The sequence below is a fragment of the Phoenix dactylifera genome, chromosome 1, assembly GCF_051530095.1.
Source record: "Phoenix dactylifera cultivar Ajwa chromosome 1, Ajwa_hap1_PhDact_Kaust_v1.1, whole genome shotgun sequence".
NCBI lineage: Eukaryota > Viridiplantae > Streptophyta > Magnoliopsida > Arecales > Arecaceae > Phoenix > Phoenix dactylifera.
Window position 1 is genome coordinate 20,269,170 of NC_143190.1, and position 27,947 is coordinate 20,297,116.

Here is a 27,947-nt window from a genome sequence, read left to right on the forward strand (position 1 = left end):
TGAGAATACAAAGATTTTCCATTGCAACCTTTACACTGTTAAATGTTCCCTAACTGGAGCAACACAGGCACAAGTTTGAGATACAATACAAACAAATGACAGTAAAAATATTTAGTTCATCAGGTCACAATACCGTGATTTCTTGCAGAGGAAGCCTCTTCCCCTTTTTTCAGGCTGACTTCAAGACAATATCACCACCATTTGCTGAACAAGCTTCAGTCAATGTGAAATTAGTTGTGAAGGGTAAACTAGTGAGCTGGCAGAGAAGCTCAACAAGGTGAAGGGTCTAGAACAACATAAACTTTAACTGCTTTAGGTGTACTTGTCGAAGTGGTTCTTTCTATTGCTTGTTTAACCCTGCGAACGTTAAATGAAATGAAAACCCTAAGATAAGTTGAGACATGAATTTTGGATCCACTAATAGAGTAGAATGATGCATGCCTGTTGGCTCATGAGAATTTCAATGGCAACACTAGGATCTCCATCAGCAGCAGCAAGGGCAACTTCAGCCTGAGTCTGCAGCAACAACAAGGAGCCCATCTCAGATTTTAGCAGTCTAAAGAAATTTGATGCTCATTTTATGCCAAAACAACATCCCGAACTTGCATAGACGTGTAATGCTTTTATCAGTAAATAAGAGACTGCCGCAAAAAATACTATCAGAATAGAAAACCATATTTACCATTAAATGGTAGGTTCAGCTTTATTATTATAAGGGGTCAAAGCTTCATCAACTAACTCCATATGCAATCTGTTTTAATAATACAGAGAAATCTAAAATGAAGCCGATCCCCACAATCGCTAAATTCTAGTGTTTTCTGGGTTCTTACAACAATATTACAATACTGCTCTCTTCCACTAGCCACAATCAAGAACCTTTGTTTCATTATGGTTTGGCATAAAAAAAGTGTCTTTTGGTTCATTCTTAGCAAGAAAAGTTTGATCCCTAATGTAAGCCTCGTCTAATCTTTTTTAAAGAAATTCTGTTCAGTCTTTTACTCTCAATTAAAATACAACTGCATAATTTACTTTCAAATGTCATGTTCTAAACTGATATATGTATTGGACAAAGTTTGTGCTAACTGAGCCAATGGAGTAGAAATTATGACTTAGAAACCCTATAAAGCAACAAACTGGCAAATGTAACTTCAAAAATCCAATTCCACCATGCTTATTGTACTCTCAGGGACTGATGCTGCCATGACATAATTGCATAAAAAAGGTGAGAAACCACAGATAACATATGAACAACTATTCATACTAGAATAAAAGAGGAAATCAAGATCAATGCAGGAACCTTCTCAAAACCCATTGCCACTAGTTTCTTGAGCTCTTCTTCAAAGTTATCTACACCCTGTAGAAGAATATTCTAAATAAAGGTCACAAATGACAGAAAACAAAAGCAAAATAAAATGTAAACTATCTGAATTACAAGTCAAGGGATTCGACCTGATTTTGTGCAGCTAATAGAGCGATGCTCTCACTGTCTACAGTTAAATGCCTAAAATCACAAAATGGTAGAAATGATAAGCATATATCATCTGTAGACAACAATATTTTATTGAAGGCATTTACCAGATACAAGTAGCCAATGGATATCAGGTAGAAATGCTAATTTTAGACCATATAGATACAAGTATGACATGCATTTCAAAACAAAAATGGGTTGAAGTAAAACGGCAAATATGCAAACAAACCAAACAATAAACAACAAAACATTAAAAAGAAGGAAAATTTGAGAACTTTCAACTTGTATAATGTGATGTGGAAATATATTTTTTAATGTTTAAACTTTAAACATATTTTAGGCATCCAACAAGCATTGATGGCCACTTATTGCCTAATCAGAATAACTATATCAGAAAATCAATAAGATAACAAAACCAAACTAAGATCAACTGAATCATAACAATAATCAAATAAACTCATTTAAAAACAGCTCTAACAAGCGAAAAAGTAAGTTGAACCATCATGTCAGTGACTTACCAACACGCTCACAAAATTATAAATTAAAATTACATTATGTATTGATAGAAACCAACCCAAATAAAATTTCATCATCCAATTAAATTAGTCAAATCTCATTTATTAATTATCATTTGCCATTGCTTTCAGTACAAAAGAGTTGCAGAAAATGCATGTGAACTTTTAAACCAAAAAGACATGATCAAATGAGTTCCTACCATCGGAATTCAATGTTCATTAGTCATAAAAAGTTCCGTGATTCTGCCAAATAATAGGGCATCATAATAAATAAAATAAACCAAAGTTTGTAGTATTTTAACATTTGATTAACTGATACTCTATCTTATGCTTCTCCATATTGGCTAGTATTCCTGTTCCACAATATGATCTTTATATGACAGTTGAGCATCGTCATAATCCCAATCATCTTCAAGCTCAGCTCCATCTGTACCTCTCCAACCTCATTAATATTATCCTCTAATTCTAGAAGCATCTTTCCTAGGCCCTAAATTCCAACATATTGTTAAAAATAATTGATGTTGAAACAGTTTCTGACCATTGTCTTTCCTATCACAATGGCTGTTAATTGGCATATTCATGTATAGATGATCAGGGTTGACTAAATCTAGAATATCATCCAGTTTAAAGTTTATTTCAGACAAGAAGAATTGCAAAAATATGAAAAAAAATTCAGATGATCAAGAAATATCAGTGTAGGGAACAGTCTTATGCTCCCAAGAGCGTTCGTTTCCACAATGTGCAGTTATTCCTCAAGCCCAAATAGAGAATATAAAAGTTAAGAGACAGACAGATGCAGACAGAAAGAAAGAAGCACAAAGATTCATTATTCATCACCGAAAACCACCTAAACAGGACTGTATTTAACTAGAATACCTCTAGGCTTTTCCCTCAAAAAGGAAATAAGAAAAAAGAACAAAAAAAAAGGGAATGGTGCTTTGAGACTTTTTATGTGTGTTTGTGCAGATTAAGAGATGGCAATGGATAGATCATTTTAGCGCATGGTTTGGACCATGATCATGGAATCGATCTTCATTGTGGTAAACGAATCTGGTAGATATTCATTTCAAGGTTGTCACAGGTGGCTGCCTAGGCACCTACGTGGTCCTGCATAGGTGATTGGGCAACCCAACCACCAAGGAGCCTAGTGCTTTCCAGGCCTTCAAGCAAGGTGGCCACCCAAGTGCCTAGGTTGGCTCCTATCAGGTCCTGAGCTGTCTAAGGGCAACCTTTGTCTTGAGCAGGAATCTTGTTCATTGGTTTATTTAAGGAATTAATTTTTTTTAAATTGATTCTCCCTTTAATGAAAATGTTTCAAGAGAGAGAAATTATCCATGAATAATATGTTTGCATAGATACAATCAGCGTCATCTAGGAGCCCAGCCTAATGATAAGCTGCCCAGACAGACTGCCACACAGAGACAATGTTCCTGAGGCTATCCTGCCTGATGTGGCTGTCTTGGCAATTTTTGTAAGTTTTCTTCCTATTTTTGACTTGTCTATTTTGCATCATGTTGCTCATGCAGTACAATTTGTATTTTATGGAATATGGATAATACAATAAGATTCTTGCAAAACTTAAATCAAATACAACTCAAGTGTTGGATTTAAAAATGATTGTATTCAAAAATATCAATGACTTAAGCTTTCATAAGTAAGTGGATTATATAGATTGTTTTCTAGCTAAATTGGTATATAAGATTCTTGAAAACTTAAATCAAATACAACTCAAGTGTTGGATTTAAAAATGATTGTATTCAAAAATATCAATGACTTGAGCTTTCATAAGTAAGCGGATTTTATAGATTGTTTTCTAGCTAAATTGGTATATGTCTTCATTTCCTTTGTTAAGCAGAACAAATATTTGTTGGATGCAAACATAATTATGAATCACATGTACACTTGTGTTACCTTCCATTTGATGCTCGTGGTTCTGTGCTTGGTGGTGCTGTTTCTAAGGGATGATCTGGAGCAGAATTATCTAGGAGTCTAGCCTGCAAGCTTATATCAGAATCAGCTGTAGTAGCTGAGCGACTTCGTGCAGAGCCAAGAGTCATTCCCCTCCCAGGAAATCTGGAGTCTTGTGCTGGCTAGAATATAAAGTAATAATGCCATATGAGAAGCATGAATCTAGTTTAAATGTTTAAAAGTGAAGGAAATTTAGCAGCAAAGAAATATAAGTAGAAAATTCTAGCTATGTGGTAACAGCACCAATTTACAGCAAAATCGAAAGAGAAAGGCGTATAGCCTGCGGGTGCTCATAATTACTTGCAGAGTTCATTAATTTCAACTAGAACATAGAAACCTTCCTCCCCAAGGAATTCAGGGTCCAGGGCTGACATCAAGTTACATACTAAGTACCAATACAGATTGAAAGCAAAGACACAATCACAAACTTAATTTAAACATTTAATAAAGCAAGGGACTAATGTGTAGCAGAAAACAGATCTGGAAAAAAAAATAGTGTGACGAGAGTGCCAAATTGCAAGAACAATTAACAGACTTTCCACAGAGTACAATTTCTTGAGTGTGTAGTGTAACTTGAAAACCAATTCATTCAATGTTCTCTACAAGTTCATGATTTTTTCTTCTTAGTTAATATTGACAACAGACCAGGTAGCGTACAGCAGAAGGCTAGTGCAACAGTAAGCATTCAAAGGCTCTATCCTACCATATCTGGCTGATAGATCTCCCAGCTTCAAATGAACTAGCAGTTCATGAACAGATCGTGTTCGGCTCAGAATTCAGCTCAAAATGAGCTTGTGCGATTAGTAAATGAACCGAACATGAGCCAAATATTTGAGCTTGAAAGTAAAATGAGCTGAACATGAGCTGAGCATACATCACTCATGTTCAGATCGATCTCAAAATTAATATATGAATATATAATACAAATATAATATAAATATTTAACACAAACATAAATATTTTCCACACATTTTTCATTTTTAAGTTACAAAGATGAATAATGAATAAAAAATTTGCCACCAAAAAATTATAGGGCTGACTGCCAATGTTGACCTGGGAGTTTAGAAGATGAAATGAGTTGGTAACAGATCAGTTCCTATAGATATATTTCAAAAAGTCACTATAGAAAGAAAGTCAACTTTTCACACAGCATGCCAATTGCTAGATCTCAATCTAATAGTTGGGACAAGATTAATAAACTCCAGGATACCATGGAGACCCCTAAAGTTCTCATCTCTCTCCACTTTCTGAATGACCTCCCTCACCTCCATCCTTGCTCCCTTCACCATTCATCCTCTCTCTCTCATGTTCTGTACGTGGTAAACTAAATTTAGCTCCCAATATTCCCCAATCATCCTCTCTCTCTCATGTCTTCTTGATTATGATGCTGAGCCATCAATGTTGCCTCCTGCATTGCTTCCTATGCTTCAATCTACGTTTATTCTCTTCCCACTTTCTCTCAACCTATCTCCAACAGCAAGCTAGCCAAGCTAAGCTCGAGTTACCTTAGGTACATATAAGCCAAACTTGATTATATAGTCCCACACTGCGTGATTAAGGAGGTGCCACATGGGTTTACAAGCATGGGCCTGTCCTCCATGCAATAGCTTAAGTTTTTGGGCTATAAATTCGTAACAAGTGGTCTCAAAGCTAGGTCTGGTGTGCATCATAGCCCTTATCAATCATATGGATCCCACATTGGGATACAAGGATCTCATAGGACCCAAGCCATGGGCGGGCCCCCTTCTCAAGTAGGAGCCAATCCCGGACATTACAAAGTCAGGTTGGGGAGATTGTTATAGTCTCACATTAGATGATTAAGGGGCACCACATGGGTTTATAAGCCTAGGTCAGTTCTCCATCCAAAAAATTAAGCTTTTACAACGTCATTCTGAGACATTAAACTGATCCTTGCCAACTTGTATCAAGTTAGGCCAAGCCTCAAGCCAACCTTGGCAAGCTTGTGTACAACACTAGGATGGAGAAACTAAATCCTCACTTCTTGTTTATTTTAAGTTCATTATACATATCTTGCACAATGATGCATCATTTTCCCAGTCCTTTAATAACAACATGCAGGAGAAACTCACCAAAACTCCATGTAAAAACCAAGGTAAGCCATACCATACCGAATCGGACAATACAAAGCATATATACCATACTAGTTTGGTACCGGTACACGGCATGGAGAACGTGCCGACACTTGGTATGCTGAACCGGCCCCATACCGAGCATACTAACATCGTAACAAGATGGCACCGGTATGGGACTCGGTACCGAGATGGAATACCTTGTGTAAAATAGAAGTTGCAAGAGTTTCTGAAGAGACTTCTATAAAACTTGCCATTATTTTGTTGAATCTTTTCATATACCTGTATGTTAGGTTCGCCATACCATCCTGAGTTACTGGCTTAGGGCATACCAAATCGAACTAACAAGGAACTAGAACAGTTTGCGTTATCAGCTTAGTAAACAGGCTGAACCCATTAAAAGGCCCCCTCCCTTCCCCACATCCTTCAAACCCCTTCGAACCCCCCACGTCGCAGATCCCCCCTCCTCCGGCCACTTTGCCTCCCCCTCTGCTCGTGATCGCCCCCCCCTCCCTGGCATCTATCAAACCCCCCCTCATCTCTCTCTCTCTCTCTCTCTCTCTCTCTCTCTCCTGCTCTTGATAAGAAATTGAGGATTTCTACCCCCTCTCTTCTCTTCCTCGAACCCTAGTTGAGAACGCCAAGAATCCGAGGCCTTCAAAACCCTCATCTCTCTCCCTCCTCCACTCAGTGCCGCTGATGCCTTCTCCTCATTCCGGCCTTTCTCTTGCTTCCTGTCCTTCCTTGTTTACGGCTGCTGAAAGACCCAGCTACGGATCAATCCACACTTCCAGATGTGTTCATTCTTGCATGTATGTATCAGCTCGAGAATCTTTCACAAATATCCACAAGTAAAATCCTAAAAATTATATAAGTGTGCCAATGTGCCATGAGAAAGTTTTTCTAATCTCAAAATGCCCCTATCCTAAATATCCTTATAATATCTCTTTCTCTTCCAAAATGTCACCAAATAATGAAATAAGTCACCTCAATCTTTGAATTTACTTACGATCATCTTGACCACTCAAACTCCAAACCATTTAAAACTCCGTAACCACTAGGTCCTCCTCTCCATGTTAATATCTAATTGAAATATTTCTTTTCCCATCCCTATGATGCCCCTATACCGAAGAATAGGAAAAGCATAGTGTCCATTTAAAACTTTAACCATGCCCTTTTACTCTCTACTCATCCTCATCAGCGGCAATCACTTGGCATACTAGAATAAAATAAGATATCAATAAGCAGAATATTATTGCTATTGGATTTTGTTAGATTCAAAGAATGTAATGACACCCATACTCCAAACTAGACTGGATGACACCTGGACGATGATTGGGTTGATGTTGTCATACTTGTGTGGTAAAAGCCAATCAAGAAAACAGCATGTAAGGAAAAGAACCAACAACAGAATAAGGTACCGATCGCCTTGTTTTCAAGGGAAATGAGCATTCAAAAGGTGGTACTAGAGCCTCCCAATATGACATCATAAGATTTAAAAGCAAGTATGCAGTATCTGCCGGTAAAAGAGCCTATTGCAAGTAAAGAACGCTATTTTATTGTGAAACAAAACCTACTTGTCAAGAAAAATCTTTTAAAGTTTAAATATTAGGTACTGTTCCATTGCAGAAGAAACACCATTTGACATGCAAAACACAATAAGCGGACAAAACAAGGTACATGGATGATACTATAATATATCTTATTTTGCTTGTGATCCCTTGTAATGGAAACCCTATCAAAGAGAAACTGAAAATCTGTCTTTTCCCTCATTATATATTAATCTAAAAAAATAAATCAATCCATTTATTTAGTTATTTTGGTATCCTTGATTGAATTCTTCTAGTCTGATACAATACGTGTATATATATATATATATATATATATATATATATATATATATATATATCAATTTGTGCCAATTGTAAATTATGATTTAAGCAAGGTATGCCATACCGCATCGAATTGGATAGTACGGGGCATATTATAGTACCGATTCAGTACCGATATACAGTACGGAGAGTGTACCGATACTCAATATGCCAAACAGGCCCCAATGCCAGGAGTACCGACACAGTAATAAAATGGCACTAGTACAGAACCTGATCTAGAAATGGCGTACCTCGGATTTAAGTTTTATTATCATCAATTACATGTGCATAAGCATGTGCATTATAACCAGTGATACTAAACATCCCAACAATTACTATAGCTATCTTCAATATATAGATCTGATATTTCCACTAAGGGATCCTACAGCTAACAAATGTTTACTTTCCCAAAAACTACTCAATTTTCGCAAAAAATATGCTTTGGAAACTTAGAAAGGAACTCAAAAGTTCATGCTTTTGATTCTCTCTGAATTGTTTCTTCATCACAATGATTTGATGTTCAAGGAACCTTCTTCTCATAAAAGTCCCAAGCATCTGCTTTTAGGAGGTAACAAAAGTCCATATCCATCAGATCTAAACGACAAATCTAACTCCACACTAAAAACCAGCTGAGTGTTTATTAACAATTACAAGAATAAATATAATTCTACTATACAAGAAACTGAAATGGAGAAAAAAATGTCAAGGAAAAAATAAGATGGATTTATAGAATAGTTTCAATTATGAAGAAAGCCCTCCATTATGAAACCTTTATGACGAGCAATTTGCTTATATTTCTGCTATAGAATGAGTTAGCTATAGCATTTCAGTTTGACTAATCCAAACAATAACATGAATTGGTCCACTCTATAACAATTTATAATTTGTCATATAGAACCAAAAATTCGCCAACTATGGCTCATAGTTTGCCCAGTCAACTCTCTTCTAAAGTTTTCTATATATTCATTAGACTTTTAAAACCAATTACTAGATTAGAAAAAAAAATCATTCATTTAGGGCCTATTTGGTATCATTTTTATTTCTTATTTTCTATTTTTTTAAAAAAAATAGAAACCAAGAAAACATGTTTGGTGCTATTATTTTTATTTTATTTTTTAATAAATATTTTAACTATTTCTAAAAAATGAAAAAAGTAGTCCTTAATTTTCATATTTTTAAAAATAAAAAATAATGTTTTTTAGTCACCACTACCACCAACGCAGTCCACCACCATTACCATCACTTCTGCCATTGTCGCCACCCTCACCATTGTTGCTGCCATTGTCACACCACCAGTGCAACCATCGCCACTTCCACCAGATCACCAGTGCCTTCGCCATCACCTCCACCACAACAACATCATCATTATCACTTCCTCTGCTACTACTACTGCCTTTGCCATCGTCGCCATGTTTGTATTTAAAAAATAATTAAAGATATTAAACATGCTTATATTTTTAAAAATTAGAAAAAATAAAGGCAATTTTTTTTCTATTTCTGTAAAATAGAAAAAATGAAAGTGAGGCCAAATGGCACCTTATAATACCCATTATCAAACAAACAAACAACCTATATAAATTGTCCTTCCCACATTTCATGCAGTACCATTCACCTCTAGCTTCACCATGGTTGTGAATGAACCTAACTCTAGGAATCAAATGCCATGGATATTAACTCTAATTTGTTGGAGTGCCACCTGAATGATAGTCGTGTACATTGGAAATGAAGGCTAAATGAGGCTAGCTGATTCATTTCCCTAAAACCATCAAAGCATTCCCCTCAATGAGAAATTAACCAAAAAATTCCAAGAAATGCAATGTCATTCTTGTATCAAGCATGCGGTCTTTAGACATGGACATAAAGATGTTATAATACTGGACTAATCAAAAAAGGTACTAGGAGAAAGCTTTTTTTCTTCAGATATAGCGAAAATAAGAAGAGTTCATGAAGGCCATCACCTATTACAAGAGACTATCTCAATCAAGATCCGTCGTACCAATACCGGTCGGCATACCGATGGCAGCCTGGACCAGTTCCGTACTAGCCCCGTACCAGTACGACAGTCATACCGGTCAGTTTTCTAATAAAACTTCCGGTACCGAATCCCACATTGATTCGGTACCGGTTCCAGCCCGGACCGGTTCGTACGGGCCCGAACCGGCCGGTACGGCATACCCTGGTCTCAATAAACTATAGAATGTCCTATCAATAGCATAATTGTTTACATAATTCATGAAATTTATGACATTATACAGCAATTTAGGAGACCACCTTTCTTATTCAACATACATTGTGACTAGGAAGTCTTTTGGAGGTCTTCATTTCATGCTAGAGAACACCTTACAAAAACCAAAGGAAGTCCTATCTAGAGCACCAAGGATTAAGGACCTTCCAAAACAGGATGGTAATTTCAGTGCACTACTATTCCAAAGGCAACATGAGACTGATATAGGTTCTTAATTGGATTGGGACATCCCACATATCTTGGCCAAAATTGATCAAGACTGACCGGTGCCAGGGCACGGTTCAGCCATTACCAAGCGCAACTTGACCAGATTGCCCACTTCAGAAATGTGAAAAGAGAAAGAGAGCTTGGCGGCCCATGCTCTCTCCCTATGCTTTGGTCATGGGTCTGCTATGGGTGGCAACCGAGAGAGAGCGAGAGAGAGGACAGGGGAAGGAGGCAAATTTGGCTTGCCCTCAACATGGTCCGACCCTTGGCAAGGCTTCGTCGTTCCCCTCACTTTCACCACTAATTGGCAAAATAGAAAGAAAAAAGAATAGCGGAAGACCATACGACACATTTTTGTTTTCGAAAATATATGTTTTTATAGAATTATATAATTTTCAGATAAATTCAATTACTACAATAATATCAAATAATTTTATGAGGAAAAGAATTGAAGCATGTGTGCACTATTAGTGTGCATGTGCTCGTAAATTCAAGAGCACCCAAACCCATGCCCAAAATTGGGATCAATGTAGAATTATCACACCAGAAGAGTTTCTATTATGTGTATATACCATGGTATGTTGTACCATACCGTATCGGACGGTACCGGGCATACCGGTCTGGTACTAATACCGGTACCGATGGCGTACCAACACTCAGTACGCTAGGCATTATACCGCATACCGTACTATACCGATACTATGATAGTGTGGCACCGGTACGGGATTTGGTACCGGTACGGCAAACCTTGGTATATACATATACACATACCATGGGGCATCCACAAAAGCCCCTAAGCACTTTTAATTTTCAAACTTTCTATAATTTTAAATTAAATTTTAAATAAAAATCAATTCAAAATTTTACAAACTTAAGTTAAATATGAAAATACGATCCACATGTATACCCTCAGTCATCATATCCCCAGAGAAACACTTCTGCACAATATTACCCTTCCTACAAGTATGGATATATTCCAAGGTCAATAAGATGCTGCCTTTTATGACCTTGAGCAGGGAAGAATAGGCTCCTATAAGACATACCATTAGCCACAGTATCAAAAGGGATATCCACGAAATATCAAAAACCACATGAACAGCAAGGGTTGGGACAATATATAGAATATCAAATCTAATGCTCTGATTATGAAGAATAAGTGGGCATACACGAGTCATAGAAACTCCACCTAAGAGAGAAGTGAGTTGGAAGATTTTAATCAAACTCATGACTCCATCGTACATAATCTAATTGATAAGTATTGTTCGTTATATTCATTCATAATTTTTTAAATTATTATTTAAATTATGGGTATCTGTCCCAGTACCAGCATCACACACCTGACACCCCACTGGTATCCCAAAAACCATTTGAACATGGAAAAATATTCACTAAAATTCATTTAAGATGGAAAATTGAAAATTGAGAAAAAAAATGTTACAATATGTTACAAAGACACAAGATTGATATGGGTCTCAGTATTAGTATTTTAAACCTCATACGGCACAATAGTTTAAATAATGTATGTACCATATGATATGAATGTGTGGGTCTAACATACATATATAAATATAGGTATTTAAATAAACACATATATACATGTGTGTGTATATATATATATATATGTATGTATGGGGATTGATAACCTACTCTCTGTTATGGTAGGTTATCAATCTACCCATTTTTCCGTAGACAAAAAATATCCTTACTTTTTATAACTCTTAACCCCCCAATTAATACTCTCTCCCTCTCTCTCCGGTATATATATATGTGTGTGTGTGTGTGTGTGCATATACGTATGTATATATACATACATATATCTATCTATATATATATACATGATAGTGTATATAATTTTAAATTAAATTATACAAACTTTCTATAATTTTAAATTAAATTTTAAATAAAAATCAATTCAAAATTTTACAAACTTAGGTTAAATATGAAAATACGATCCACATGTATACCCTCAGTCATCATATCCCCAGAGAAACACTTCTGCACAATATTACCCTTCCTACAAGTATGGGTATATTCCAAGGTCAATAAGATGCTGCCTTTTATGACCTTGAGCAGGGAAGAATAGGCTCCTATAAGACATACCATTAGCCACAGTATCAAAAGGGATATCCACGAAATATCAAAAACCACATGAACAGCAGGGGTTGGGACAATATATAGAATATCAAATCTAATGCTCTGATTATGAAGAATAAGCGGGCATACACGAGTCATAGAAACTCCACCTAAGAGAGAAGTGAGTTGGAAGATTTTAATCAAACTCATGACTCCATCGTACATAATCTAATTGATAAGTATTGTTCGCTTATATTCGTTCATAATTTTTTAAATTATTATTTAAATTATGGGTATCTGTCCCAGTACCAGCATCACACACCTGACACCCCACTGGTATCCCAAAAACCATTTGAACATGGAAAAATATTCACTAAAATTCATTTAAGATGGAAAATTGAAAATTGAGAAAAAAAAAACGTTACAATATGTTACAAAGACACAAGATTGATATGGGTCTCAGTATTAGTATTTTAAACCTCATACGGCACCATAGTTTAAATAATGTATGTACCATATGATATGAATGTGTGGGTCTAAAATACATATATAAATATAGGTATTTAAATAAACACATATATACATGTGTGTGTGTGTGTATATATGTATGTATGGAGATTGATAACCTACTCTCTGTTATGGTAGATTATCAATCTACCTATTTTTCTGTAGACAAAAAATACCCTTACTTTTTATAATTCTTAACCCCCCAATTAATACTCTCTCCCTCTAGTATATATATATATGTGTGTGTGTGTGTGTGTGTGTGTATATGCGTATACGTATGTATATATACATACATATATCTATCTATATATATACATACATCTATATATATATACATGTATATATATACATACATATATATGTATGTATGTATGTATGTATGTTTGTATGTATGCTTATATATATATATATATATATATATATATATATATATATATATATATATATATATATATATATATATATATATATATATATATATATATATATATATATATATATATATATATATATATATATATAAAAGAGAGAGAGAGGGAGAGAGTATTAATTGGAGGGTTGAGAGGGTGAGTTAATGTGGAATTGTAAAAAGACATGAAATACCCTTAAGAGTTATAAAAACTAAGAGTATTTTTTGTCCAATGAAAAATGGGTAGATGATAACCTACCATAACAGAGAGTAGGTTATCAGTCCCCTATATATTTATATATATTCTGAAACACAACAATGTGATAGGGATAGTTGGAACAATTAGCAAATCCTCCTAAGCATCCAATATAGACAATGCTTGCTGTAATAATTCTCCATTTCAGATTGCACAGAATAAATTTTGGAGAAAAAACCCTTCAAATATCTAGAAGTTTTTACAAAGAAAAGATAAAAGTAAGTTATCCTAATTTAGCCCTACAAAATTTTGAAGAGCCAAAACTAATCAAAATTTGGTCTTAATCAAATCCTACATCAAGAATGGAATTAAAATGAATATAGCTAAACCACTCTTGATCATATTCAAATTAAAAATGAGACATATTGCTCCCACATCACATCACCATAATCAGCTTCCTTAAGCACCTTCAGATCCTATGTTTTGGTTTGTACATAGTTAAGCTACAACGAGCAAGAGTAACTCATCATAAACAACACGCACTTTTTAGTTCATACGACATAAGAAAAATCTAACTATATTAGCAAAGGGGAGGTTTGAAATTTTGAAAAGATTTCACATGTGTTATTATAACATGCTAAGTTGCTAACCTTAACAAATATTAGTAATAATTACTGAACCACACTAATTGAGACAATGCTAAAACTAATCTTATTATCTTATATAAAAAATAATTCCATTTTTTCAAAATTCTTAAGTTAATTGTCAAACACATATCATGTATTTTTTTTGAGTAAAGATGTATTTAATGTTTCATATTATAGGTATGATGTATTCCCATGCGCATCAAATGTCTAGAAGCAATACATAGCTGTTCACCTTTTTTTTCTTGCTATCTATATAGCTGTTCAATTTAAACTCTAAAATTTCTCATATGCTTTTACAGTGCTAACTACTTACCTGACTGGTTGACACCTCCCTTTGTGGCATCCATGAAGAAAGATTCCTCCATATGTTTCCTGGGCTTAAACCACTGCATCAAGGCAGAAATAACAAAATCAAATCTTAGCTAACAATGACTAATCAGCAAAATTTGGAGATATGCAGTTTACCTGGATGCTGTAGTTGCATTCGAATACATAGGAAGCTGACCATATGTAGTCCCGCCAGTGCACAAAATAAATCCAGGACGTCGTATACAAGCAGACTGAAAAAACATAAAAATTCAATTTTGATATGTCAAGAGCTAGGATAACTCTAAGCATACAGGTAAGTCTCAGATTTCATGAATATTTCAAATGCTTATTTGTCATTTCTTTTTACTCCAAGTGACCTTAATTTCTGCAATTACAAAAAACTAGAATAGGAAATGCTTGCATCAAATATGATTATTACATAGTGATTCTTTGCAGAGAATCAATATGAAAACTCACAAATGCCTTGAAGAATGATTTTGTATTCAAATGTATATCAGTGCATGTTCACATGCTTATATCACATTGACATAAGTTAGTTCTAAAAAACTTACTAGAAGAGAGGAGCTTTCAATGGAATAGTAGAAAGACGGTCCGGGTAGCAAGTAGTTGAACAATCCATAAGTGTCTGGTGAGAAACAGAAACAATCCTATAAGCATTATGAGTTCCCCTTCCGTGTTATTCTGACTTCAAGTCTTAAAGAAAAAAAAGGTGATGGATTAAAGGAAATGCAAGAACAAACATGCAAACCCAGATAAAATTCCGCACAAGTGTCCCAATAATGAAACGTTGGTTGCAAGAAGTTGGAACAGTACCAATAAGATCCACGCATACCTGAATGCGGCATTTTTTTACTCAGTGAAGATTTCAAAGTCTATAACTGGATAAAAAGACTATGAGACTGGAAAATTAAGAAAATTTATTTCATGCAATGTATACCATTTGGCAGGGACACTGAAGAGTCCAAAAACACTGCAAAACATAATAGAAAGCAAACATCAACAGATTGGGGTATAATGAATAAACAGGAAATGGATCATTCACATTTTCTGAATTATTATAATCTGAACTCTAAAGGTGTGGATACTTTTACATTTTTAAGACTGAACTGCCAATTATATTGGGTGTCAGGTTTAAATTGCCCTCAGATGAAGAGGTTTCTGCTTCAAAGCAGTGTCCTGTGCACCAATGATCTAAATGCTGGTACAGGGCCCGTCCTGGTTTGTCCGGGTAAGTATGGTGTACTAAAATGGGTAGGGAAGAACCGGAATGATCATTAACAACAAAAGTGAAGAGAAAAAAATTGTGCCAGGATGCCAGGCCACCCCAGGTGTCAGGATGAAACCATCCTGATCCATCTTGGCCAGGATAGACCGGGATGACTGTGTCTAAAGAGACCCAGGGTCCCACATGCATCCTGGGATCCAGTTTATCACTGGTCTAGTGTGGTACCGCCGGGACAAACTAGGACGGAAATTCTTACAATGCAATAAAGTACTGTATTTTTTATGCTGGTGTATTGAAAAAAGAAAACATTTATAAAAAATTCTAACACATAACACACCTCCTAGATTGTACCCCGCTTAGGTTTGTCTCTATGACGATCATCGAGAATATGATTCCAGAAAAACCAATGGCACATTCATTCATCAGAAATGGATAAGGGTATAAAGGAATGTGGGCCACAACTAAAGCAATAATAAGATGAAAAATAGCATTAGTTGTAGCAAGCAAGAACATTAAATACAACAGGCGGATGGATCCCATAATTCTCTCCAACTCTGTACCCAGAGGAACCAATGCCAACATATTGAAAAGAACATGCAGCAGAGATCCATGAAAAAGAACGGACGTGTAAATCCTGTAGACTATAAAAAAGAAAAATGAAGGTTAGAGCTCAATATAAGTCATATGAAATTAATATAACAGAATAGCATATATCAGCTAATGAATAAATACTCATTGGAGAGCTCAGCCCAAACAGAAAAAAGAAAAGAAAAGAAAAGGGATACAAGCTTTAAATGCCAGAGATAACTAAAAATTCAATTCCATTTTCCTCGTAATGCCTATCACCTTTTTTCTTCCATATATACATTAGCTTGATACAAATGATAGATATCAGATTTGAAAAGTTTCTAGTGTATAACATGAATATGAGCTTTGGTTATTAAAAAGTATGATCGTAGGTCCTTCACCACATGCAATAGCAAGCAAATAACGGAGACAGCTATTCTATTTGTAAGTTCAGTTTTATCAGAGAATTTTTTTGTATTTTCTCCAAGGAGTTCGTTGCAAGAAAAGAGAAGATTATGCTTCTCGCCTAGCAATTCAGATTGGAAAGAAAACAGAAAGCAGGTTAACTTGCAACACAAATAGTTGGTCCTTGTAACAGATGAGTGCACATTGATTTCATGGGGACCATGACTACAGGGACTTACAGATCTGCTAATAAGTGTTTAAATACTTGGAACTCACACATCCCTGGGCCATGCCTTAGCTCATCTACGATTCCCGACTTATTTTAATCAGGGATAATAAGTATCATAGAAGACAAATGAAAATTTCTTGGTGATGTCCTTCACCTTTTTCATTGATCATGACCTAGGTTTGGCTCACAGAAAGTCATCTTAAACCTAGAGTTCCATAAAAAAGTCAAGTCTTTAGGAGATTACTGTCTCTGGAGAATAGTTCAAGCAACCACTTTTGGAAGCACCGACAAAGTCAAGAAAAGTGTACATTGCGTAATAAAGATAAAATCATGCTCTTCTCATTTATTCTACATTAAACTTATATGAAGAAAGAAGGAATGGTTGCGATTTATTGATTAAAATTGGAGATAATTGCTCCCTGTTTGTGTATGTTAACCTTTCTATAGCTAATTGTCATAATTCATTTCTCGTGTCATCCTATCCCATTTAAGTTGGACCAAGGTATGCGATACCGACCGAATTGATGTACCAGTGGGGACCGGTACCAAATCGGTTCACAGAAAAAAAAAAACGCGCGGATGCATGCGCGTCCGCATTTAAAAGCCCACGCGGGCTGCCCTGCGTGGGGACCGCGCGCGCGGTTCCCCGTGCATGGACGCACGCGGGCGCGAGTCGGGGATGCGTTTCCCCACTCGTGCCTGTGCCCCCATGCAGCGCGTTGCCCCGCGTGCAGGTGCTATTCACCCCGCCTCTCTTTTTTTTTCTTTTCTTTTTTTTTCTTTTCTTTTTTTCCTTCTCTTCTTTCCGAGCCGTTCTCTTTTCTTTCCCTCTCTCCTCCTCTCTTATCCTCTCTTTCCCCCTTCTCCTGCGAGCAAGGGAGGTCTTTTTCCCCGCGAGGTGCTCGGGAGGAAGAAAGAGGCCCGGTAGTCTTCTTCCCCGCAAGAGAGGTCTTCTTCTCCCCTTCGACAGATAGTCTTCTCCTCTTTCTCTTCTTCTTCTTCTTCCTCTTCCTCTTCTTTTTCCTCTTCTTTCTTCCTCTTTCTTCCTATTCTTTCCTCTTCTTCCTCTTCTTCTTCCCCACGAGTACCTGTGCGGTTCACACCGGTACGGACAAGAAACCGTTTGGTTCCGACCCTTTTTAATTCTATGGCTGTACCGTACCGGTGCCGGCTGGTACCATAGATGAGAAGATGTCTAATAAAGATCTCATAGAGTGAAATTAATCTGCAATGGCTCAGGGAAGATCATTTGATAACATCATTTCTTTGCTTTACATAGATGAGAAGTAATAAAAACATATAAATGGTAAAAAACATCAATGCATTAGAAATAGATGATGGCTAAAAAAGATATCATAGAAGGAAATTAATCTGAATTGGCTCAGGGAAGATCATTTCATATGTATCACTTCTTTGCTTTACACAGATGAGAAATAATAAAAATGTATAAACAGAAAAAAGAAAGATAGCTATAGTTTATTCTAAACTAGCATTACTTAGGTTCAAATCCTTGAAGAAAGGAAAAACATACCTTGGAACCGTGAAACCACTTTAGAAGGCAAGAAGCATATCTCGATAAAGGAGTCATACCCACTCAATAGGCACACCAAGTAAATTAATCCACATAATATAACCACACCAGAAGTGATGAATGGAACACTAGCCCACCATTGACTTAGCCTAGTAGACAATCCAGCCTACAAACCATTTAAGAAAATGAGAAAAGTTGAATTAAGAAAACATATAATCACTAAAGAGCATAATGAAGGAGTCTTGCACTATAAGAAGCATGTTGACAAGCTTGATTCTGTCATCTTTTATTAATCAACAATGGCATCACACCAGCAAATAACAGCCTGATCTGGACGACATTGTCAATATCTTCATCCTTTTTTGTATTTGGTATGAGAAATTCTGTAGTAATTTGTTAAAAACTAGAAAAGTCACATTATTTAGCATGAATAACAACAATTATTCATTTTAGATAACATAAATTGGAAAAGCTCTAAAATGATGCAAAATGGGATTGCATTAAGGCGAAATAACACCAATAGAAGTATAGAAAACTACAAAAACCACAATGTTTGATCAACTTAATGCATATTAATCAATGAGATTTTAAATATCAAGAATAGCATAATTATATTTCTTCCAATATCCAAAGGTTTGTATTAACCATGAGAGAATCAACAAAATCTAGCCAAAACGAGGGCTGATGTACAAAATTTGCTATTTGTGTCTCGTAGACAATGAAAACAATTGGTGACCTATTTAATTTTCTTGTATTACTTGGCTGCATTTGGATAAATCTCAACTTTTTTTATCAAACAACTGGTGGTCGTGGTACATTTTCTTCACGCATGGACTGGGCTATAGTTGCATCCCTTCAAAAGCAACAAAAAGAATGGGAAATTAAATGCATACCTTTTGCTAGGAGATTCTAAAGGAGAATACATTGGTGCTTTCCAAATATGAGATTTAACAAGGACAATACAAGCAAATCATCTTTTGCATGTGGTTTGGTCAAGAATACTTTTCTATGTTCCTTGGAAAGCAATCTCCATTATTTAGGTCTTTGCTCATTTCAGTGATCTTTTTGTATCATCTTTTCTCGTCAACCTTTACATGGCGAGATACTTCTTTAATATCTCCTCTTTAATTTTGAACAATATAATTTTACAGTTCTGTTGCTTAAAAAAAAGAAAAATTAAAAATCAATAATATAAAGTGATTTCAAAACTAGTTTAGCTTCTTCTAAATTGCATTAAAGATTAATATGAAGATGCCCACTCATCAAGCTCGAATCAAATCCCATCCTTCACCAGGGTTTGGAGGGTTAGGGAATTTGAGGGCTACCCCCACCGGCCTTCTACCAAAAAAAGGTGTGAGAGGAACATATCTAAACTTCAATCCTCCTAAAATCTCTTATACAAATTATTTAATTGCATGGTGGGGATCATTGGAAACCTTTTCCTATTTTTAATCACTTTTTACAATTGCCTAAAGGACAATTGCATATTAATTTTTTATCACCTGAATTGGTCTCAGTGTGACTTAGAAGCAAGGTACGTTGTACCGACCCGAACCAGATGGTACAGAATGTACCATACCGTACTGATTCGGCGTGGATGACGTACTGAGACTCGATATGCCAAAAATCTCCATACTGTACCATATGTACCAACTAAGGTCTGCCAAACCGAGCCGAATCGTCCGATTCGGGCAGCACCGAGCCGAATCGATGCGAAATCAGGTTGGTTCTCTTTTATTTTTTGGTTCCGGCTCCAAACCGACCAGAACTGATGCGAACCGGCCGGTTTCGTTCAAACTCGGTGCATAAAGAGGTTATTTATTGTCGGTAAACGAGGACAGATCACAGGATTTTGTACTGGTCAGCTTTGGGCTGGCGAGTGACGATTGGCTGAGGCCCTCGTGGTGGAGTACTCTCTGACAGAATTGACGCTTCGCATGGGCGCTCTATTATTGCGTGATCAGGTGAAACCTTCCTTGGAACATTGGCGAAGAACATACTGATCGAACACAAACAAGTAATTCAGGCCCTGTTTATAATTATATATTTGACGAAGGACTTCAAACCCATCTTTCTGGCGGATCGCCCGACATGTTCCGCAGTTGCTTCAGCAGCATACCGAGAAAGATGAGGCCGCCCTTTTCTTTCCTCCAAACAACCTGCAGAGGCCCCAGTCCTTTTATTCCCCCTAGCTTAGAGAAGGCCTTCCCAACAATAAGTGAAAGCGGCGAAAAGTATTCCGCCGCTTCTTCTTCCCAACAACTCAAAAATTACATCGATTCAGCAGTTCAAAAAAAAATCAAAGCCTAAATAAGATGTGCTTCCTCTCTTCTATCTCATTCTCTCATTTTTTGGGGGGCTTCAAAAAATTACTCGAAAATTGCACAATAAGAAGAGATCATGCCAAAATTTTTGATTTGGGCTTGATATTATTATATGTTGTAGACCTATAGACGATCTACACGATGATATAAAAAATTTTAATTTTTGAATTATATATATGTTTAAAAATTAGAAATATATTTTTAGATTAAAAAATAAAAAAATTAAAATAAATAAAAATTAAAAAATGTAAAATCAGAAACGTATTTAGGGGTATGCAAGCTACTCTCCATAAAAATTTGGTATTCATTCATTCAAATTTTGATGCGACCATGCACGCAGTGGCCTAGGCCTAAATTTTTTAAAAAATAAACAATAAGTAGCCTTTAATGCATGCATAAGAGCCTAGAAAATATATGTAGCATCCATTGTTGGGTTCTACATAGTTCTGAGCTGAAATTAATTTTTTAAATATTAATATTTAAAAATTATTTTTAAATTCAAAAATAATTAAAAATATATAAATAATACAAAAAATTAATAGTACATATTACATAATTTAGAAATAATTTCTGCAGTAGAAATCGTATTTTTCTGAATTTATAAAATTTAAAATATATTTTTAAATTTAAAAATTATTAAAAATATATAAATAAATAAATAAATGAAAAGTTAGTAATATGTATTAGATAAATCAGATGTAATTTCTGAGGTAAAAAAATATCTTCATCGTGACAAAATTTTGCTATTTTTAAATAATTGATAAACTAACATATTTGATAAACCTACAGAAATGAAGCCATCAAGAAAAAAAGCCAGAGCATGACATTGGCTGGGATCATGGGCAAATGCTTTCGAGATGTCACTATTGGAAATATAACTGGTGCAACACAGAGTTCAAATGAGGAGAGATAACTAGGTTGAAGCAACACTTAGTTGGTGGTTATCTCGACATATCTATGTGCCGGAAATACCCACAGAAGGGTCGACAGCTGATGAAGAAGCACTTCGCTGATTTCAGAGCAACAAAAAAGAGAGTTTCTAAGAATAAGACAGAGGTGGACCGCCGAACGGTAGAGCTACCTTCCTATCACTCTAGGGAGTCAGAGAAGTGTCCGCTCCAGATGATGAGGAGGCACAGATCCAAGCTGCCATGCAGGCGAGCCTGGATGATCAGTGACAGCAGGATGAGGTAGCCAGGCATAGGGCTCGATTTAAGCCCTCGTACCACAAGTTGAGCTCCAGTTCTGCGAGCAGCACGGCAGATCCAGAGTTCAGGAGAACCTCAGTCGGGAAGGCCGTCAGCAGATGTGGTGGCCTGATTGAATCTATGTTGGTAGCAAAAAGAAGTCATCCAGAGAGATTCCACCAGAAGCAACAATTCATGATTTAGATCTTATGCCTTCTCCAACGGAGATTAGAAGCAGCAGAGGGTTGACTCAATGCTAAATAAGGATAAGAAGGATATGTGGCGAGATATTGGATCCTGGTTCCACTTCAACTATATCCCAGCAAATGTGGCATACAATACATACTATAGGTCTGCCATTTCCTCCATACAGGCTGCCGGTCCTGGTGTAAGTTTTTCAGGCCCAAAGGACATCTACGGTGAGTTTCGTGACAGTAATATGGAGCTAGAAAAATGGATTGCTTCCTACAAGAGCAAGTGACCCACATATGGACTGACGGTGATGTGTGATGATTGGGCTGGTTCTACCAGACGGAGCATGATCAACTTTCTGACATATTATGATATGAAGACTTTCTTCCACAAATCGATTGATGCTTCTGATTAGGTGCACAATGCCGCGTATATCCTCAAACTAATGGAGGAGATGATTGATCGGGTAGGAGAGGAGAATGTCGTACAGGACATCACTGATAATAGGTCACAATATAAGACTGTCGGGAAGATCTTGATGGAGCGGCGGCTATATATTTTCTAAACCCTATGTGCTACACATTGTATCGACTTCATGTTGATGGATATTGGAAAATTTGTTGGGTACAATAGATAGTAGAGACAACCCAAACCATCACCAAATATATTCATAACCATACGTAGGTCCTTTCACTGATGAGGAGGTATGCAGGAGGAGAAATCTTGAGACCAGGAGTCACACAGTTTGCTACCAACTACGTTGCACTTGATAGCCTTCTTGAGAAGAATGCAGCCCTACGTCAGATATTTGTCAGTTCTGAGTGGCAGAAAAGTAGATATGCGAGGGTCGATACTGAAGGAAGTAGTGTTGTTGGTGACGAGGCAGACATTCTGGCGGCTGGCCGTTGAGATAGTAAAGGCTATCAGACCATTATATTAAGCGCTTCAAGCCGTAGATAGCAAGAGGTACCCCCAGATGGGCTTTTTGTATCACATGATGGAGAGGGCAAAGATTCAGATCATGGAGGTAGATCTGATGCATGCCCAAGAGTACATCGACATCATTGAGTGGTGGTGGGACTACCAGATGGGTAGAAATTTGCATCTAGCAGATAAGCAAGAACATTGAAAATTAGATTGCTCCTATACTTGTACAATTTTACTAAGATAATGACGAACTCTATGTGCAACATACTACCTTAACTCTCGGATCTAGTACAGCGTACCTGGAATCGATATGAATGACAAACTTCTAGCCACTTTGCGTAATATGATTTACAAGATAGAGCCGGATCCAGAAGTCACGGCCCTATGTCTAGAAAAGGTAAGTTAACTTAAGTGGTATGCGTAAGTTAACTGGTATTTTCTATTATTAACATAGTATAATATAATTTTTTTTCACAAACCAAAATATTTAAAGAGGACGGTGACAGCTTTGGAGCCTCGGCAGCTATCATAAGTAAAAGAAGTATGAATCTAGATATGTTACACATCAGGACATTTATCTGGCGTTAGATGGTTACTAATATAGTACTATTTTATATGTAATTTTTTTTAATATTTTTGCAACTGAATGGTAGATTCATTTTGTACTATTTGCGAAAAATCTTAAGCAGCCAACTATCCAGATCCTCTTTCAGATGGTCTCCTCGAGTGGTTGTAAGTGCAACTGGTCCACTTTCGCCCTCATCCATAACAAGCAGAGAAATTGTTTGACACATAAGCGCCTCAACGACCTTTTATATGTTCACTACAATTTGAGGTTGAGGATGAAGCGCATTCAGAAGAAAGTGAAGCTCAAATACACAGATTCGAACCATAGTGCTTTTGTTGATGATGAGGATGATCCTATGATCAGATGGCTTGTGGGCCAGCAGCAGGAGCCAGAGCTTGATGAGCGATGATAGCCTTCACGACTGGCTATTTTTGTAGCCAGCAAGGCTAGGATTGATACAAGGCAATAGGCCGAAAGAAATATTCTATGCATCCTTACAGCTGGTCATCCACAACCATTGGAGAGTCGGTCACCACATGACTTCTTATTTGAGACATCCTCTCAGAGATGTGATCGAGCGATACTTAGATAATGCCATTACGCTACCCGGTTGACTCGGTCAGGAGGGCGACATACATGCTCCCAGCATAGCCAGACAGAAGGAGCACAAAGGGTAAGAAGGCAGCTGCCCAGCATACCAAAAAAGAAAAACAAAAGGCACTTACAGCCCCAATGGAGATTGTCGAGTTAGCTCACTCAGATTCAGAGACCAGAAGAAGCAATTCTGATGATTATAAATATGCTGGCCAGAGAGAGAGTGGAGGACAGAGACCACTATTTATGAGACATAGCCGCAAGGTGGTCTTCGATTCACCGATGAGTCAAGTTTATGCATGCTATATAGGATAGAGATCATGGTGCACGATCTGCTAGAGTCCGCAAGGATACGATTGCATATAAGAGACAGACTCCTCAAGGTTATTCAGTAGGACACGAAGTAGCTGCAGATAACCTAGTACGTGGAGTAGGATCCATAGACGTATCAAGTTCTGAGGTGTATACTGGATCCTATTATTCACAGCCACAGGCAGTCTACAACCCATACGAATACGGATATGATATATCTGAAGCATCTTTCTGTGGTTTCTACCCTATGCAGTCTGAAGCATCTTACGGATTAGATTTTACTATCGGCATATTCGAATGGGCTCCTGCATATTTGTATTATCAGTTAGAGGACACCTCTCAGAACCAAAGCTTCAGCGAGAGATCCGAGAGTGCTTATAATCCGGCGCATATTTCTTATGGGATGAGCATACAAGACACAACGCTACTTGATTAGAGGGATGGGCTGATGTGCCTCCTGACTATGCTGATGATCTGGATATCTACAAGAGGCATCGCCACTCAATCTGATTTTAGATATCGGTATATATATTATACTTTAAATGTATGTAATTGATTGTATTATTTTTTAATTTTCACATTACTACTTGATTTGAGGATATTTTATGTTGTTAATTGTAGCATGCAATATCTCACTAATCATTTTATGATTTGTATTATTTTAAAACAACAAGATGTATCATGTAGGTTAAATAAGGATCATAGAAATATCAAAAAACATCATGAAAACATCAAAAAAAATCAAATTAGATTTAAAATTATTGAAAAAGTTTAAAAATAGTGATTACAAATTAAAAATTCTTGAAAACTCCAAAAAAAATGGACATGTTGGTGCAAAATAGACACGCCCTACCCATACTGACACAGTACGGTACCAAACTGTACCAGGCGTCGACTGGTATGGGTACCAGTACCAGTTAAGCGGACCATGGTACGGTGGTACCAATACTATGCTAGTGTGGCACTGGTATGGGGTCTGGTATCGAGATAGCGAATTTTGCTTAGAAGTTTAAATTTATATTTAGAAGAAATTAAATATTCCACAAGTGACAATAGTTTAACATGTTCTAAAGATAGGATTTTTTGGGCTTTCCATTGAGTGTGACTATAGTTGGTCATGTAGTTATTACAACATATAGCATCAAAGGCAACATTCGAGATTGCATGGATAGGCATGAATAAATTGTGGTTGTAGTTGCGACTACGACAAAGGGTCTTGCACTAATATGCCCCATCCTATCATCATGTTTCTTTTTAATTATGTATGCCTTTATTTTATTATCTAGAATTTATTCTTTAATGCTCATCTATAAAGCTCATTGATGAAAAAATTTGCCTCATGATTTTTTTTTGTAGAGAGACAAAGATAAATAAACTTTTTATAATATTCATCTATCATATACAAAACAACAATGAAGTCCAAGCACTTCCCTTTGAATTTATTGAAAAATATTACCTTTTTTCTTCACAAACAGTGTGATGTTCAGAGAAGTTGGTTTTCAATGTAATTTAGACACTTAACATGGTTTATCCAAGTGAGTATGAAATCTCCAACACTTCAACCTCCAAAAACACATGGTTGACACTTAATAGAATCCAAGTGTTAATAAATGCCTGTATTCATGTGTGCTTGGATACAACAAAATCTGTCAACTACTCCATTGTTTCAACCAGTCAATGGAACTTTTTTCAATAAACTTCACAGCCTGAATATCATGAGATATTATTGCAGAAGAATATATATGTATATGTGTGTGTGCATATATATTATGCATACATATCAATGTATGTATGTATATATATGTGTGTGTGTGTGTGTGTGTAAGATAAGGGTATCATACTCCACTAGGAGTGTTTAAAAATGCATGCTATGTTTTTAGTAATAGTTAAGAGTTGAAGTGTCATAACTTAAGTATGTTTCTACAATATACTCAGAAAAGCTGTACGAAACAACAATACTGGTAGCCAGAGCATGACAGTATTTGGCATGCAAAGAAGTATTATGTTGTGCCAACAAGGTGTTAGTACTCCACAAATTCTGAAAGATTGGAGTTTCAAAGTAGCACTCTTGGTTGTCAGGGAGGAGAAGACTGACTATAACACATGAACCATTGCAGGTGCAATCCCTTCTCTAAAGTCCTAGATTCTCAGATACGCCTTGATCATTGAAACTGATCCGTAACCTCATTTGTGCTTTCCATGCAAATTTACACTTACAGGTTTAGTAACCAGAATTGGAATTCTACGCACTGCACCAATTTTGAAAAGATTGCATTGACATAAACTTAAGTTATTGGGTAAATTTAAACAACATCTATCAGTTTTTCCTACGAATTAAACTACCTCTAAAACCTTTTTCTTCTTAGTTCATGATCATGGCGAGTAACAGCAACCCGTTAACATGTTCCTCTTTCCTAAGATAAAGATACCACTTAACTTACATGTCCATCCACTAGAAATTGAGAGCGAAAACAGAAATAAAAAACAAACAAGGGCATATTTGAAGAAAAATGAAACCCTCTTCATCCGCCAATCCCATTTTGTTTCCATAAACAAATCAACAGATACAAGAAACTATCAATAAATGCAGCAAATTAAAGATTTCAGAGTCATCAAATGCCTCGTAGTGCCATTGAAGTTTTCATTCTTCATACCATCACAGCTCAATAAAACCCTAATCATTCAAAGAAACTTAAAAAAGAGGGCAGATCAAAAATTTTAGAGTGCCGAGTTATCAGAATTTCCAGCGAATACTAAGAAATCCAAGTGGAAGGAGATCGCTGACTCCCAGATCTGGAATAAGGATGGAATAGATCTTTCGAAGACTTACCTCGGTGACTACGTTCGGTCTCATCTCGCCCTCTTCGCTGCGCCGGTTTCTTCTTCGTTGTTTCTTTTTTGCTGGGATTTCTTCGTTCTTTCTTCTCCCGCTCCGGTACCTTCTGTTTATGGCCGTGGCTTATAAGACGACTGCCCCTCTCTTTCCCCCTCCTGCGGCACGGCTCCGTTATCTTGCAACAGCGGACAGCGGCTACGGACTTTGCGAAGTTTCCATGGGAAAGCGACTCGCCGTTAACGGGCCCCTGCTCCGTGTTCCTTCTTAGTTCTTAATAGGTGGGCAAGGTCAGGGCCCAGTTGTTGGTGCGGTTTAGCTACCGGATGAAGCCCGTGCGGCAACGAGAAAATTTTTTTTTAACTGATTTTTTTTATAAGGAGTAAGCACTCACTTGGTATAGCTCGGACACTTAACGACTTCCAAAAAAAATAATAATAAATAATAAAATAAAATAAGCGTGCTTCTCTGAGAAAAAGGTAAAAAAAATTTTTTTTAAGAATTCATGTTACCAAAAACATAAATTT

At 36.5% G+C, this 27,947-nt stretch overlaps 1 protein-coding gene across 2 annotated transcripts; it reads right to left on the reverse strand.

Annotated features, from left to right (window-relative positions):
* On the reverse strand, positions 1–27,671 carry RBL15 (RHOMBOID-like protein 15). Of its 2 annotated transcripts, XM_039126042.3 has the most exons (14): positions 27,418–27,585; positions 18,484–18,649; positions 16,312–16,392; positions 16,089–16,212; positions 15,464–15,496; positions 15,267–15,358; positions 15,078–15,151; positions 14,662–14,756; positions 14,510–14,582; positions 3,895–4,073; positions 1,450–1,501; positions 1,298–1,354; positions 442–516; positions 1–357 (listed from the first exon to the last, which is right to left on the reverse strand). In XM_039126042.3, the coding sequence occupies exons 1-14, from the start codon at positions 27,439–27,441 to the stop codon at positions 352–354; spliced, it is 1,131 nt and encodes a 376-aa protein (XP_038981970.3). In that variant the 5' UTR covers positions 27,442–27,585; the 3' UTR covers positions 1–351. The 2 variants fall into 2 exon arrangements, with proteins under 2 accessions (XP_038981970.3, XP_008808594.4); XM_008810372.6 differs by having other exon boundaries at positions 16,089–16,392; positions 27,418–27,671.
* Between the last annotated feature and the right edge of the window lie 276 nt (positions 27,672–27,947).